This window comes from Pipra filicauda, unplaced genomic scaffold, assembly GCF_003945595.2.
Source record: "Pipra filicauda isolate LSUMZ 115617 unplaced genomic scaffold, ASM394559v2 scaffold50_size3627746_pilon, whole genome shotgun sequence".
Taxonomy (NCBI): Eukaryota; Metazoa; Chordata; class Aves; order Passeriformes; family Pipridae; genus Pipra; species Pipra filicauda.
In genome coordinates, this window is record NW_024104654.1 from 2,066,986 (window position 1) to 2,084,465 (window position 17,480).

A 17,480-nucleotide genomic window follows, 5' to 3' on the forward strand; every position below is an offset into this window, starting at 1 on the left:
ACTTGCTTAAAATACTTTTATACTCAAACTACTCTCTTGTGTGCTTAATGGAATCAGAGAGCACAAGTGAAAGGTTGATACTGAAGGAAATCCGAAAATGTGAAATTTTTACTCCAGTGAACTAACCCAGTGATTATGTCCCAGAATTCACAACCATGTCTACAATTGTTTTCCAACAGTTCCACCAAGTCAAGGATAATCAGTCCATTTCCTCATCTGGTTCCTCACCTATATTGTTCCCAGGATGCAAGGAAAGCTGTGTCACAAACACTCTGTTCTCAGCCTTTTGCTTTGCTAAAGAACAGTTGCAACAAATCCAGATGCTGAAGACGTGATGTAAGTTGGACAAGATCAGCCAGACAACATTTAGAGAGCAAATTTGTAAAGATCCAACAGGTAAGAAGTGATTAAAATCATCATGACCACAACATTCAGAATACTAGAGGAGAGATGGGTTTCTAGAGCTTCTTTCTTATTTAGACTCACAGCCGATTTAGAAAGATCATCAGCTTTTGAACAAACTGTCTGCATAGTTATCCTTCCTTTGCCTTTCAAAATGCACATGCCATGCACAGACCTGTGTGGCACTGTAAACAGGAGGATTGGAAGCAGCTGTCTCCCTGCTGCATGCTTCAAAACCATATTTATCCTATGACCATATATTTGCTCAGTATCTGGCACCCTGCATGTTTTTCTGGCTCCTTCTACGATGGTGTCAGACTGTGCTCATTTTTTCCAGGATAGCAACAATTTGTCCAAATTACCACTGCTGCCCCCACAGTTCATGTTGAGTGCACCCATGCAAGGTAGTTTGGGCACCCAAACTAACCATTTCCTTTCCCACATAGCTATTTTTCACCCTGTTTAGAGCTCTGCTTCCACACTTACTGGACATCAATATCCAGATTTGCTCAGTATGTCCAGAACAGGATCCTGTTCTGATCCTGATGTTTTCTGGAGTACTGTGAGGAACTCTGTGTCCCTTTGAAGCTCTCTGCTCCTTACAGAAAGAGAGTGAACCAGTGAGCTTAGCACCTCAGTGGCAGCACATAGAAAGCTTTCCCACCTGCCTCATACTGAAAATGGAATGGCACAATTTGTGTTTTATATGGTCATTAGCTGGAATGTCATTTGCTTTTTTATTTTCTTTGGCATGTAAAGTGATCCCAGAGCAGGAGGGGTTATGCTTGCAGCTATGCCTTCAGTAGAATTCAAACTTCCTCAAGCTTTAAATTGGAGCTGTAATGAACTCCATCTCTCTCCATCCTCTCTGATGAGATTACCCAGCATATAGGAAGGACTGGGCAACGAAATAACATGCTCTAACCAAAAGAAAGTCCATCTGAAACACTTCCTGTAACCTGAAACACAAAACTATTCACAAATCAAACTCTGATGCAGCTGCAAAATGGAGGGAAGAGGAAAGCAGGGAAAGTGTGCTCGCATGGCATGTTCCCCACACACCCAACAATGCCATTGGAGGCAGAAAATGGGGCCATTGCCCAGGAAATTTGCCTTATAGTGAATATAAAATACCTCTAATGTGAAGGAATGAACCCTACTGTAAGTCTCAGACTAAGACAAATGAGGCCAACGACCGAAGGGGTGAGGAAAAACTGAACCTCTTCTTAGTGAGGAGATGGACCTTTGGGCCTGGCTCTACTGGAACAGGTATAGCAGAAAAAAAACCCCATGCAGCCCAAGGCTCTGCAGCTCTCCTACCCTCCTAGGGAGCAGGAACCAGCATGGGAGAGCCCTCCCTGCTGGAGCTGGCATTGAATCTGCTGTGGCGTCAGTGTGTGGTTCTGGTGAAACAGCTGCGTCAGCACCAGCAAGGACCCCAAAACAGATGCCCGAACAGAAGACTGGCTAATGTTACTGTAAAACAGTAAATTTCAGGCATCAGGATAGGGATACTGCCAAAGTGAGCCACTCTTGTAGAAAAAGAAAAAAATCACTAAGAAAAGTTATATGAATCTGTTAGTGACAGGCAACAAGACAAGGAGAGCAAAACTACAATTGGCTGCTATCATGAAGAGTTACATCCTGGTTGTCTTCTTCCTTCTCTCTGGGTATTTCCCTTGCTGCTTACAGGCTGGAAATGACTCTGACATAACGTGGCATTTCCTGGGATGGCAGTGTGCTGGGTTAAATGAGACTGGCTACGGTTGCCTCTCTATTCCCTGAGCACCGAGCGGCTTTTACAGTGTGCAACAGATGAGCAAAACCCATTTCTGAATGGGCTGGGACAGTGAGGGAAACATAGATGTTACCACTGGACTGACACCCTGCCACACACACAGACTCTGAGCCACAACCCAACTTCCCATTCAGGAGGGTAAATCTTGATGGAACCAGGGGGCTGGTGTCTTGTGGCCCCACAGAGGGACTGTTTGCCCCCCTGAGAAAGGGGCTCTTTGCCACTTAGACTCTTCTCTTCTTCCTGACCCTTGACCCCAGATTCACAGAGAAAATCCCAGCCACCACACTCAGGTGAGGGGTCCTCTGACTGGGAGGCATATCCAGGAGGAAATGACACACAGGCTTTGGCTTCCAAATTCTTGTGAATACAGATAATACAAATTTTAAACTTGACATCAGATTGTCTTGTCTTCATCTAGTTTTTTTATGCATCTTTATACCTCCTCTCAACTCACTTCACATGCCATTGGTCTGCAATAAAGAAGCAGGTAATTCTGACATTTAATTTCAATTAGCTTGAAGGGAAATAGCCCATCTTCAAAACCTCTTTATTTCAAGAGACTCGGTGTTGCAGCTGAAAAGTGCTTATATTTATAATTTATAAAGATCAGTGTCTTGACTGTAGAATGACTGGTTATCATGTTTTTCTAGCCTTGTTATTTCTAGCAAAATACATGAGCAAATCTTATTGCTTAAAATAACAAGTCCCTCAGTGTTTATAGAGGCCATATTCCTCCCCAGGACTGGGGAGGGAGAATCACTTTCCTATTTCACCTATGCTGGTTTCAGACGAGGTGTGATACACTCACAGCAGTGCTGGGGGTAAAAGTGGGCACTGTCTGAACCTAAATATTTTGCTTGGGTTCAGAAGGTGCAGGTCTCCCTAAGCTATTTTACACATGCTCTATCACTGCTATTGCTTCAACAATGCTTTTATTTGCCAAAAGAATTTTCCTTAAACTTAATTCTGACTTTCTGAACAGTGTATTCTTTCTTGCAGCTTCATTGCTTTGTATAGCAGAATCCTGCAGTTTCTGTTGAAGTTAACAAAGGCCATGTGCTTTCAAAACTAAGCATGTTCAGCGCCTAAATTGTAAGTCTGAATTACAGCTATTGCCTAAATAACTAAATGTTGGACACACTGCCTGTATCAACCCTGGCTAATCCAGCCTTGTTTCACTGACTCATTAAGGCATTTGCATCAGTGAGTCTGACATGGTGAATTTACACATGAGAAATCAGGAATTTCTGACCAACACCCATGCTGTTTAACTGGACTGGTTATTTTTAAATTAATGAGTGACTACTTATCAAAGTGACTGGAACAAGTCAGAATACAACTTGGTTCTATAACATGCTCTGTAGATTTTTCCTAAATTTCTTCATAGAATCACCTATAATTCATCTGATAGTGAGAGCAAAATAACCCTCCTATAGCACAAGGGGGCTGCATGTCTCCAGTAGCACCCACAGCCCCAGCTTGAACTGCTTTAGAGATAGCAAAGAAATGCACTGACAAGAAAACCTCTCATGCACGTGGCATTTGCCTTTCACCTTTTCCACAGATTTAAAACACTGGTTGTTTCACAAAACTTAATTTTATAATTTCATACCAAAGGAAAACAGACTGTCCAGCAGTTTTTGACTTTCACTAAAAAACATAGACACTGATCTTCCATATTTATGGATACATACTAGGATTTGTACCGCTGATTTATTTTTTTGCATTGTGCTGAAGTGCAATACCTGCACATGTTCATTTTTTTGTTCATCGCTACTGGGAGTCCTTCTACCTGGCTACGTTGCATCTCATGTTGCACCTGTTATAGAGAGATTACCTTCACCCAGCAGATGACCAGACACCTGTGTCACTCCTAAACAGCCTCTGCTCAGCATCTTGGTGTCTCCCAGAGTGGTGGCTTGCTCAGGAAGAGCTGGCCTGTAATGGCTTCTCTCCATTACACATGCCTACAGGACCACTGAGGACAGGGCTATTTCACACCACCTTTCCCCTTTCTGAGAAAGAAAGCCCATACATGTCTACAGCTTATCTCCCTTCTGAAGCAGTACAGCTCAGCCTGCTCTTCTGGAGCATCTGGGGTTCTTACCAAAATTGTCTCCACATTTGCCATCGTGACCCAGTTCTGGGCAGAGGAGGTGTCTATTGCTGCATGTGCAAGGGCAATAGCAAGGGCAGGCAGTGCCATGATCTCCTGTTACTGAACATCCTACTCTGTGACCCCCAAACAGGCCGGCACTTACTTATATCCTTGGCAATGTTCTCCAGCAAAGCCATCAGGGATTTGTATTCACTTCAGCTGTACAAACATGGTGTAAATGGAAGCAGAACTCTTCATCTCCAGCACTGAACCTTTCTTTCCTTCCCATGTCACTACCACTTGAAAAAATACTCATGAAAATGAGCAAACTCACCCTGCTAGATTGAAGCAGGGCTTTCAAATGAGAAATGAATATTGAACTATATCAGATATGCCCTGCCTAAAGAATGTACCAATCAACCAAAGGTGGCTACAATTCCTCTTTGAGAACTGTGGAGATCAGAGGATGGAGGAAGGCAGACATCAGGGAATACCTGCAAATGCTATTCTGCCATTCCTGCAGTATATGTTGGCCATGGGGACAATAAAGCTCACCATGAAATGAAAATCAGCCAAATAATTTTGGAGGGGTATATCAGGGAACACAAGTTGATGGGTTTCAGAAAAGGGCTTTGCTCAGCTTTTCTGAAGTGGATTGTCTTAGGCAAGGTGAAGACGAAGCACAGGAAGGATCTGCAGTTCTGCCCATCTCACAGGGGTGTGGCCTGAGCCTTCCTTTGCCAGCCAAGTCACCCTCTGTCCACTTGGCACAATCTGTGTTTACTGTATGACCCAGCAACTGGGCTCCCACATGAAGGGAAAGCTAAGAAGTCCCCCCTGTTCATAACTCCAGTCATTTGTGGTTCCAACACCTTTTGGTACCCAGGGTGTCCCCTGCCCCAGTGGTCCTCCTCTCCATTTGCCCTGGGGTAGATGAACCCTACATCATACTCATTCTGGGGAGATTCAAGCCCAAAAGAACTCAGACTGTTGACTGAAGCCAGAGCAAAAGCCCACCTTCTCTCTCAGGAGTTAGAATATCTTTACACTCTCCCTGTCTCCCCTGTCTAGATCAGAAACCAAAAGGAAAAGTGATGTATGCAGATACCCAGGGAATACACAGATCAAATGGGATGCATTGCTCTTCCTGTCTCTACCAGGAAGAGACCTTAGAGATATTAATAAGCAAGTTTGGAGTTTGGTGTCCTTCAGTTTGTATCTGAACTGCAAACCATGCAAATGTTCATAATTAAGTGATGCATTCCTAGTCACTATGCACTGCAACAGTCTCAAGTTCCCACTTTTCATCATTATGCTTTGCCCTTGGCAGTGGTGATGTTTGAGAATGGAAGCTATGGATTTATGAAGAACAATTTCTCTAGTAAAGATGATGCACAACTAGCTCCAGCATGTGTGGTGATGGTCCCATCTCCACAGCAAAGAGGTAAAATCACAGTTCCCTGCAAAGCCACAAAACCCCTGGTCAGTAGGCTTCAGAAGACACTTCATCACATGCATGCAGGTTCTCCAGGATCAGGTCACAAATAATAATAAAACTGATTTTGTGTAAAGTGAGAAAATCACTTCGTTGTTACTTTTCTTGTACTACTTACCAACTTCATCCCTGACCTTTGCAAGCTCGACTCCTAACTCCTTTATTTTCACAAGGGCATTTTCATTCTGTTTAAGGAAAAAGAGAGAGAAGTATGTATAGTCCCCAGTTTTATCCCAGATAAGCACTTTCATGTGTTCATTTAGTAAAGCAGATTAGATTGATTCCTCAGATTTGTTTTAGGGGAGAGGAGTGGGATTATAATTAATTCATTCAGTTTTTAAATCAAGCTTAGGAACCACGACTCACTGGCTAGAAATACCCTGTATGTCTGTGAATACATGTACACACACTCATGTGCACATGACAGCACAAAATACTCTATTTACTCCTATGTGTCTAAAAAGACATTTTTTTTTTTATATCATATTTTGGTCAACCTGTGTACCATTTATGGCTGGACTGCATGTACAATATTGATTTATTAATTCTGTTAAAAGACTTTAATCTATTTATGTCTGCATTTAACCACCTTCAAACATAATAATATGCTCACACAGTCAAATTTGCAGAGCAGATAGCTGTACACACACCGTTCTAGACATGGTGAGCATACCCACACAGACACCACTAATAACCTGAAGTTCATGACTATTTCCACGTTTATTCCTGTGATTTCATTACCTGTAAAGAACAAGAGCTCCTTTCCTTGACTAGTCTCAAAAGAAATCCAAATACTTAAGGAAGTAAAGTGCATGAATTGGCTAAAGGAAAATAAAAATATATTTATATTAACAATGTTAAGGTGTTACTAATAAAATGAAAGGACTTTGACAGAAGATATCTGATGAGTGCTGTACAAACTGACAAAGAAAATTCTTAGGAAAACTCCATTGGAGTTTGATTTTCTACAATAAATCCCAGCATAATGGTTCAATCATACGGGCACTTTAAATTTAGAGATGTATCCTGAATCATATTAGGAAGAAGATAAAAGAAGGTATCCTGCTGGGAAGTTCACTATTAGGAAAACTAGATCAAACTACTATAAATATGTTCCAGGTTAGAAAAGGTCAAGAATCCTAAAAGGACACTACAGAAAAGTTATATTCAAAAGAAAGGGCAGTGCAGTAGTAAACTGAATTACAAGGAGTCCTAGAAACAAAATCTTTCAGTAATAAGCAAGCAAGGCTAACAAAAATCTAGGACACAAAAAGGATTAGTTTGGCAGCAGGATACATAGCAGATAGGATAGCAAATTAGTTCTATATTACAAAAATGAAAGTGGAAAAAATATTTCAGATCTTAATCTTTCTGTTTATTTTTCCTGCACCTACTTTTTAACTCCATTGAGAGAACTAACACATCTTTATTTCTGGTACTACCAGAATAATGGATTGTGGAATTTATATTAATCCTTTACTACTACCATCTTGGGAGGACTTCCACCAGATCCAAGGGACACACTTTCCAGAAAGTTTGCTGTAAACAGAGTGAGAAACTGAGCTGATTTGAGAGCCTTGAGAGTCTGAGGAGACCCAGATGATGTGGGCATCTTTCTTACTCAGTTATGGGAAGATACCAGGAGTGCAAGGCCTGGTTCCTCCAGTCAGCTCCATACCCTGCTGAGTAATGCACATGGGGCTGTGTGCCAGGACTGCAGAGTGTCCAGTCCCGACCAACTGCATTAGGCTCAGAAAAAAATGATGTGCATTTTTTTGTGTTTTGGGGTTTTTTTCCTAATTAGTAAAAAAGTTATGAAAAAAAAATTAAAAGGTCCAGATAAATACAGCCTGGTATGTTAAAAAGCCAGATCCCTTCACATATATTCCCAAATCAGCAGCCTTACAGAGATAAGGTTTCCCCTTTTGGAGAATACCACTGCATCTGCCCACACTGTCTGTTTAACTCACGGGAGTAATTTTAAGAAGTGTTCTTGTCAAATTGCCAGGACTTGGTGCCCTTGAAGGTGTCTGCACAGGGATATAGTGGGTACAGGACTTGCAGATGGGGAGCACCCACTCAAATTACCAGGCTTCCACTATTTGAAACAAAAGCCATTTAAGTAAGAAAGCTCTGCACAAACCATTGCCAGAACCTACAGATAAGCAGAATTCAGTGGGATTGTTACTATTCTATTTACATGAAGAAAATTAAAAGCAATTAAAAAAACCACATCCTAGGGAAAAAAAAGGGGTTTTAGAATTTTGATCCCCCATTAGAAATATTACATTATGTTTTATCTTAGGTAAGGTTTGTCCTACCCTTGAGGACACTTGGTGGTGGGACCCTCGGTGCTGGGACCCTCTCCAAAAATGTAGAGAATTGCCATGGTGTCAGCTTAAAAATGCTATCCCATAACTCAAGGTCCAGCATGGACACCAATCTACCAGGACAGTGGGCCTCAAGTCTGCCTCCCACCATCCTGGGGCCATGGTTTCCAGAGCAGCCCCTGGGGCTGTCTCAAGCAGCTGATACTGACACAGCTCAAGTGCCTTTGCTGTCATTTGACTGCCTTGCCAATACTTTTTGCATTGTATTTTATATTGGTTAGTGTCCTGTTTGCTCTTTGGGATTTCATATTTATGTTTCCTGGGAGGTTATACATGCAAAGGTTGGCCTCAGTGCCAAGGCCTCAAGTAGTCCCACTTTCTCAGAGCGTTCTTCTAGAGAGCAACATGAGTCCTTATCTTCCTCTTCTGCAAGAGAAGCGAGGTGTAGTTTTGGCTAATCATTGTATCGGCCTCCTGGGTTCCTGGATGCACAGTGAATTTACAAAAATCCCTGACATCTTCTGTTACAGCAACCTGCTTTGTTAGTCTGACATGATAGGTTTGAACTGCATGTGTTCCTGCAGCAGTCTAAACACGACAGTAATGCAAACCGAAAAAGCCCCTACTTGTTATCATCGACGTGGCTCTGCAGATAACCAGCACTTCACTGTCAGTGCAACCAGGGAACTGGGAATGCCAGTGCTAAGGAAACCAAACATTACAGTAGAGTAAAACTGGATCAGACTTTGGAATGTAAAGCTATCAGAGATAGCTGAGATTCATATATATCCAATGTCAAAACAACAAAGCAATTTGAAAATTCATAAGCACACAAGGAAAACTTTCCTGAAACAAATGTATAAGAAACCAAATTAACAGGACATCTCATTGGGTTTATCAGTCTTCATTACTATTTATCTCAACAAAACATTTGAAAGAGAAGACAAGGTAAGCAGCTGCCCTCCCAATAGTTTTGTGTCTGACAGGCTCAGCATACCAAAGGAGGTTTGTAGAGGTCCTGTACTAGGCCACCAGTTGGAGCTGAGCTACGGAGAGTTAGCAGCTAAGGGCCAAATCCAACTTAGGTTTAAAAAGGTTCAGCGACCATACTAGTGACACAGCTGTTTCAAGTAGGTGAAAAGGTCAGAGACACTGTAAGGAGATTGTGCAAATATTCAGCATTTTACTGCTGCAGTTAAATGGAAAGGGAGAAAAAAAAAATCCCTTTGATGTGATCTGGAATTCATTTTTTTCTGGCCAAATTGTGAAACCGAAACAGTGGGTTTTGTATGAATTAAAATGTCGCACTTATTTTTCATGTACTTTTAATGAATGATGGGTTTCAGTAGATCTTGGAAAAATTATGACAAAGGTCTTCTGTTGCTGCATCCCAAGAAATTACTCTGATGCTGAAGTAATTTTCATAAAATAAAATTACACTCATGACAGCGATGAAGAAAACCTTCTTCCTCATTCCAGAACTCTCCAATATAACGGTTGAGTCTTGCGTCTGGAATGTGCCCCATCTCCTCAGACAGAAAGAAAAATAGAATAGAATAGGTAGAATGATATGTTTGCTCTGTGTTTAAACTACTGTCTGTTGAGCAGAAGACGCAGTAGCAACTGTTTTTCATATGATCAGCTTTATAACACAGACTTCCCAATATTTCTCCTGTGAAAGGCTTGACATCAGACTGCATTTCAGTAAGTGAAACAGACACTGAAAATGGCACTTGTGTATTCTCCGTTCAACTCAAAAATCCTTGAGGATAGACTGAGGCATGACTTATATTGGTGCAATTTCCAAGCAGCTCCAGAAAACCTGGCATGTAGTCAGGCAGGTAGTCAGAGGCATAGGAAGGAAACATGAATTAATCCAATTAAATAACACTGGCCAAAAGTTAACAGTGTATTAAGAAAATAAATCAGCAGAATTTAGATATAACTGCATGTGAGGACCTAGAAAAATAACTTGGCAAAAATACGAGTCAGAGGATGGGTAAGATGCTGGTGTTGTCCAAACAGATTAAGAAGAGAAGTAGTGATGAAGGCTTGGGAGCAGAGGCTGGATATCTGAAGATGTCTCTGCTCTAGATGATCTTCAAAGGTCTCTTCCAACCCAAACTATACAATGATTAAGTGATTCTATGAAAGGCTCTGCTTCAGTTGCACGGTTTCATATGACAGGTAAGATATCCTTGAGGAGACATCATCAGGGAGACAGGTCAAGATTTTACTTTGGACCAGGAATAATTGTGGGGTGGGGAGATTTGCCTTAGAGTCTCCTCTGAGAACTACAAACTACCTGAGAAATACTAATTAATTAGAAATACTAATTAATTAAACCTCCAGGTGCTTTTTAAAAATAGGTAAGTAATAGTAGACCCATTGTAGAAATGGAAATGGGTCAGATGAGGCAAGGAACATCAGAAAATTGCCCAGACCCACACAGGAAGTCAACCGCAGCTGGGAAGTAAACTTAGGAAGTTAACTTCCCAAATTTACACGTGCCTCTACCCTGCCAACTTTCATGTTTGTACATATTCTAAGGCCTAAATGTATGTACAATGTCTCCACAAACACTCCTCAGTTCTCCGCAATACCTCCTAAAAAATGCACTGCACAGAGATGCTCTGTGGCACTTGTTATTAAAACTGTTCCTCCAGAACAGCTTTTCTGTATCTGAAGCTTTCAAAATATTAAAAAAAAATGCTGACCTGCAAATGGTGCTTAGTCACTGTTGCTTTATTCAGACTTCCCTGTGGCAAGGTCTTATACAAAAAATTGGAAAGAGAATAATATACATTGAGAATTCTCTTGTACCAATAAATATTTCAGATGATACCTGTAGAAGCAACAACTGAATCCCACGGCAGCTGATGCTCAAAATTATCTATAGTCTTCCTTCAAAAAAGAAGTGCTTTAACACTGCTGTTCAATCATGTTGTCAGGTAATCCTCTCTCATAACATTCTTTAGGTTTAGGTTAAAGTTCACAAGGACCTAGATATCCCCCAGTGACCGCTATATTTGACAAGTTTTATATTAACCCACACATTTTTTCTTAACCTAGTTAGTAGCACTTCTCAAGCTATATTTGAACATATTATTAGTAAATGGGAGACACTACCAGTTTTTCATTTCATGTAGTAGATGAATATTTTGAAAAGCCAAACTCTAACAGAATATACTTCACAAATACCTGTTTCTGCCAAGATATTTTCTATCAAGCAAATTAATTGCATACATTCGTTCTCTCACTCTTCTGTATGTACTTAAAATCCAGGCAAATTCCCAGAAGAATAGTGGGAAAAGCTATGTGTTCGAAATGTCCCACAACTTCTCTTGCACATGTTATTTTCCTGCTGTCTGTAGCTACATAGTTACCTCTGCACTGGCATTTGTTACATGACCCATTTTGATGCCTAGGTATTTGTTTGATTTAGACTCACTCGGACATAAGAAAAAAAGGTAGTTTTGTCTTGTTTCATTTCTCCTACATTGGAGGATCAATATTCTGTCAGAGAGGAGGATTGTTGGAGAGGTAAAACCTTAGGACAGCTATAGGCTGAATAATATCTCTTCAAACTTTAAAACTCTGTGCAAGTTTCCTTCATAACTTGTACTCCGCATGGCTATTAAAAATGTATGAAAAGCAGAGCAAGATATCAAGCCGACTGTTGCTACAGAAGATGCCAAAGGTCCCTCCTTGCTTCATAAGCATCCAACCTTTACATTTACACTGCAGGATAAACTTATGTAAGGCACTGCAGTGCATGAGAAAGCGACAGTTAGACCTGTCCCTGGTGAAGGGGAGATCACCACGCTGTAAACAAGCCAAGCATCGGTCCCCTCTCCGCCACCCTGGATGCGCACACGCCACCGACGCCAGCGAGAAGCAGCCAGCACAGGCTCTATCACGTCTACTTTTCTTCCCTTTCACGAAAGGATAAAAAGAGGCAAAAGTACCGTCTCGTCCTCGCACCGAACGGGGGGGAAACGTGGAGCAGCATTTGCCCATCCTGGCAGGACCGCCACCCGCCGTACTGCCACCCGCCGGACTGCCGCCAGCCTGACACGGAGCCAGAGGATGAGCCCCGGGCGGTGACACTGGCAGGAAGGGATGTCGCGTCCCCGCACGCCGAGGCTGGCCAAGGGGACTTGTCGACCTGAAGCGTCCCGGGGCGCCGGGGGATGCCGGGGCCGGGGGCGAGGAGCCGGGAGCGGGGCAGGGACGGTGTCGCCGAGCCGGCGGCTGCTGCGGCCAGGCGGGTGCGGAGTGGCGGAGCCGGCGGCACCTTCGCCCCCCGCGGATCGCTGCCCGCTCCCCGCCCCGTCGGAGCACCGCTGCTCGCCCGCTGGCTCGGGCCTCTCCCGAAAGAGAGCGGTCGGTTGCTTCGGCTGGCAAAGGCTTGCCCAGAGCAGGGCACGTCCAGCAGCGCCATCGCAGGGACGTGCCGGGGTGGGGGACGGCAGGGACGGGGTTTGAAACTTCGCAGCGACATCCTCAAACGCGCTGAAATCCCAGAGTGAGCCTGTGCTCTCAGCCGGGGCGGTTCTGGTTTCTCATCTTCCTGCCGCATTCACAGCCGCTTATCATCATAGTCCCCGTCTTCCGTGTCCGCTCGGATGGTGCCTTTAACGCGAACGACCCCCGGCTCGCTGCCCGAGCGTCCCCCGGCTACTCTCCGCACCGCTCCCTAACCCACTGCTTGGTGCGAGCCGGGCAGCAGGGCTGCGGTGCCGGCGGACCGCGGCTCTGCCGCACTGGATCCCGTCCCGGCCGCCCTGCGGGCTCTGCGGCTGAGCACAGCTGCCCGCCGTGCTGCGCGGCCCCGCGGCGCGGGGGCTGCTGCCAGCGGGGCGGGACAGAGGACGGGGCCCCGCTTCCAGCGGTCTGCTCTCCCCGAGTGGGTCCACTGGTTCTTCCGTGGGCCGTGCGGGATGTCCCCCCGAGCGTTCCCCCGCCTCCCGAGACAGTTTGATCTCCCCGTAAGGACTTTCCCTGAAGTCGTTTATTTAAATCTCGAGGAAGATCGACCTTTCTGGACCTCAGTGACTCCTTGTGATGGGAAAAACACAGACCTCTGCAACGTACCTAGAGACTTCTGTAATCCTCGAGGGCTGGGGTAATTTTTTGGCCATCTATATGTGGATATAAACCACATAATCTAACATAACCCTAACCTGCATATATACACATAGTGGTGCATATGTCTGATCCGTATCCATGTGCCCAATGGGTACATATTTTCTTGTCCAGACACAGGGCATGGAGCTGCATGCACCTCTCCCGTGCTCTTGCCCCTGGCATGAAATATTTTCCTGAAAATATTGCCTTCCAGAAAAAGGTAAAAAAGTTCAATGACTCGCACTCAAGGTGTTCATGCTGCAAATGCCTATTTAAACCAGAAACCCATTATTTTCCTGAAAGCCAAACCACTACCAAACATACAGAAAAACTGTATTATCCTTAAAGCTGAAACAGCTTCTGATAGGAAAGATGCTCAGATCTGTCCCTCTCTGAACAGGAGGGGTTTTTTTAATTGTATGTCCTACTGTAAGAGGTGGTGCACAAAGTGATTTTGAAAATAGTAGGAAACAACAAGAATGTCCAGTAAAACTGTTAAATTACATTTAAATGCTCAGGTAACTGCCTGGTTCATGCCAATATCTTATTCTCTACCCTTCCTCAGCCCTGCCAGGGATTCAAGCAGAGTTTCAAAATATCAGTCAAGTAATTAAAAACAAACAAACACAACAATAACAACATAGAAACCCCAACAAACAAACAAACAAAAATCAAACACCAGACCAAAATAAATTAAAAATCTCACTCAACGTGCATGTGTTTTGTGTTCAAGATCTAACTTTTCTTTACAGCATATGAAAATTAATTTGATTGGCTACTGAACAGCTACCGAAAAAAGGTAAAAAGAGACTTCCTTGTATGGTGAAATCTTTTTATCCTCACTGTAGAAGCCTCTTTTTTTGCCACACAATCTGAAGTCTGTGATTTGGATCTTTTACAGTCCAAATCCTGACTGGAAACTTTTTAACTGCCATAGACAAAAAAAAAAAAAAATTCCCATTTAGAGATGAATTACCATAGCCATTTCTCTGAGTCGGCCATTAGAACTATAGTATTTAGATCAACGTGTCTGACTATCAGGCAGGGAAAATAAAACCTTGTCATTATTCTTTTTGTCATACTTTTAAATTGAAGTACACATCTTTTTCAATCACTTCACTAATAACGGGAGATTTGCTGTTTGCATGTGATGATAAGTCTAAGCTAGAGTTTAGCTAGCAAGGTCTATGCACCACTCTAGTACCACTTAAGCAGTAAATTGGAAAATAAAATATTTAAGTGAAACTTAAATGAAGCAAAAGTCATGGCTTGTCCTTCTGGCTAGGGTGCATTGAGGCCCCAGAAGCCAGTTTGGGATTGATAAAGAATAAGGATGTGATGGGTGAATTCCTGGGCTCTTTGGTCAGCTTAGATCCTTTTGGAGAAAGTGAGCCCAAACATTCGGTTTAAATTAAGCCTCATCTTGTGGGTCAAGGTGTGTAGCATTAAGGTGAGAAAAGATTCAAGCCTAGAAAGCAAAAGGAAAATTGAACTATTTTAAAGAGCAGTTCCTCAGTCAAATGCATAAACAAGGATGATGAAGAAGGAATTCAGGAGGGGTCTCTGTGGTGGGAGCATGATTACAGATTGGAGGTAGGTCACTATGTGGAGGACTTTGAACACACACTTGCAGGCATCAATGTCTAGGGGATTAAGGATATAGAAATGGAAATGAACATGGCTGAGAGAGGAGCAAAACTCAGCAAAACAGGCACACCAGGGAGAGGACAATTCCTATACCCAAATTCTATGAGAACTGGCACCTTAAAAAACAGGTTCAAAGCATGCTTTTTAACTTATCAACTCTTAATTTTAAAATGCTAGTCATCTGCCTGATTTCAGTGGCATGTGGTACTTGGAACAAATACTGAGAGGAATAATACATTAAAAAAAAGTGTCTAGCATAACAAAGCACCAAAGACAGACAGATCCCACTCCAGTTCAGACTGATGCTTTTGTACACCAAAAGAATTTATATTTTTAGATGAGGGTAATATGTAATTCCCACCTACTGGGGACCCAGTGAATTCAGATATGCTGCCAAACACAATATTGCTCATTAGGCTGGGAAAGATGGGGAGTTGCTGAAGAAGAATTAAGCAGGGAGGGCAAGGAGTTGCAGTAAATGGAACTATTGGGCTGAGTGGAGATAATTAATGGAGCTGTTCAAAGATCAATCCTTGGAGCAAGTTATGTTGTTCGCTTATGACCCTGGTCAAAAATTAGTGAGGGCTAATGAGATGCTGGGATGCACCATCTGTCAAGGGAGAGTCAAAATACAATGCTTGTCAAGGATGATATGTAGGGCTATAGTAGTGGTCATGGGAAGAAATACAGAATACTGAGAAGTTCAAGGTCCTGGTCACAGGAACAAATAATAGGAAATTCAAGTAGAAGATGGAAACTCAACAGATGTAAATAACAGCAAAAAAAAAAAAAAAAGAATGTTGCTTATGCAGTCATAGGATGACTAAGAACTATGTCTATGGTACAGTTCTGAATAGAGCAAACACAATCTTAGGTTCTAGGAAGACTAACAGGGAAGTCTAAATGCCTTATGAAAAACCATAGGGAGGCCTCACCTGAAACCTCACACAGTTCTGGTCACCTGTGTTTTGGGGATAGCAGTTCTGATGCAGGGAATATGTAGCCTACACCACTGGAGGCGTGCCATGTAAGTACACATCTGCCTAAGGAAACAGTAAAGTTGAAAAATGATAGCTTTCTATAAATACATCAAGGAGGAGAACACTAGGAGAGGGAGAAGCACTTAAAGGTCAAAAAAAAATATTACATAAGAATAAAAGGGTGTAAATGTGGGCATACTTAAGTCATAAAACTTTCCTAAACAGTCCTCTGGCAGGAACAGAGGAAAATATAATTACATTTAAACAGAAATTTGATCATTTTGGGGAAGAAGCTATAGGATTTGCTTGTTGGCAACAGGAAGAACTGGATTTGATGACCTGGAATGAACTTTGCTAGCCTTTCCTATCCATTCAGTACCGCTTGTCTGTGCATTGTTGCCAGTATATTGCTACGCATTTTGCTGATGGTCCACAACCAAAATGTGAATGTGCCTCTGCCAAACTGGTTTGCATGGAACTCTGTCCCAGCAGATCTCACTCACATTGCCCTTCAAGGCAGAAAGAAGAGGTCTGTGGATAAGACAGAGATCAACAGGGGCTGAAAAAAACTGTGCTGTTAAGGTAAAAAACACCTTACATGAAAGTTGTAGCTTTTATTTCATTATTTGAACAGAAAATAAAGATAAGTTTCTTGTTACGTATAGAATCAGCAACAAGTATAAGAAGAGTAAGTCTGTTAAAAGTGTTAAAAAGAGATTTTAAAACATAAAAATAGTTGCACACCACAAGCGACTTAACAGAGTATGTTTTAAAACATTTATTGACTTCAGTGAAAACACAATGTAGTTAGTACCTCACAGGGTAAAAGCTCCTGGGTAATTACAGCCCAAAGAAGACATCTACGTTTTCCTAAATGTCCCAGAGGATGCTTAGTCTGTAAACAACCTATCCTAATGGTAAAGAGGCACCATGGGCAGCAATTCTTTCCTTTAGTGGCAGAATCAACACTACCCTCCATGAAACACATAATACACTTCCTATTTACTGTCCAAGCAATTTCAATATTTCGCATCTATCTGAACTAAATTGGGAGAGGTAGGGATAAATTAGCCATATTTTATAATTTACTAAGGCCCCCAAATGGGGCACTTTATTCTCTTTAACTCCATAATGGTCTTTATGTATCAGTGGATACACCCTGCTATACAGAGAATAAACAATAAATCGTTTCATCAGGGTTCTATACATATATTCTAACATATATAAGAAGACTGGGATTCCTAACTATAACTATCTGATATTTCCCTATTTTATGGAGGTTGGCTAACCTTCCTGGGAGTGATAGTGCTTTCCCTGGATCTTTGCAGTGCTGGCCCACAAAGATTTGGCAAGTGTGAAGATGGAGATCTTTGGAGAACGAAAAATGGGACCGAAGTCTTGGGAAAGCTCTGGGAGTTAAAGGTGGTAACATTGTACTATGTGTGTCACTGAGTAGGAGAATCCTCAAGTGAACTGCATATTATTCATCCTTTATGAAACACTGGAAATGCTTGCTGAGGGGCATACCATGCGAAGTACTCAAACAAATATTTAACTTAATTTGAATAGATAACAGTCTGAGGGCACGAGAGCAAAA

At 42.4% G+C, this 17,480-nt stretch overlaps 1 protein-coding gene across 3 annotated transcripts in view; it reads right to left on the reverse strand.

Annotated features, from left to right (window-relative positions):
- Nucleotides 1-17,480, reverse strand: part of MTUS2 (microtubule associated scaffold protein 2) — a 247,886-nt gene that overhangs the window by 19,464 nt on the left and 210,942 nt on the right. For all 3 annotated transcript variants that reach the window (XM_039386853.1, XM_027727135.2, XM_027727133.2), the window contains exon 8: nucleotides 5,915-5,981. In XM_039386853.1, the coding sequence (XP_039242787.1) occupies nucleotides 5,915-5,981 (67 nt within the window). The remainder of the gene's footprint in view (nucleotides 1-5,914; nucleotides 5,982-17,480) is intronic.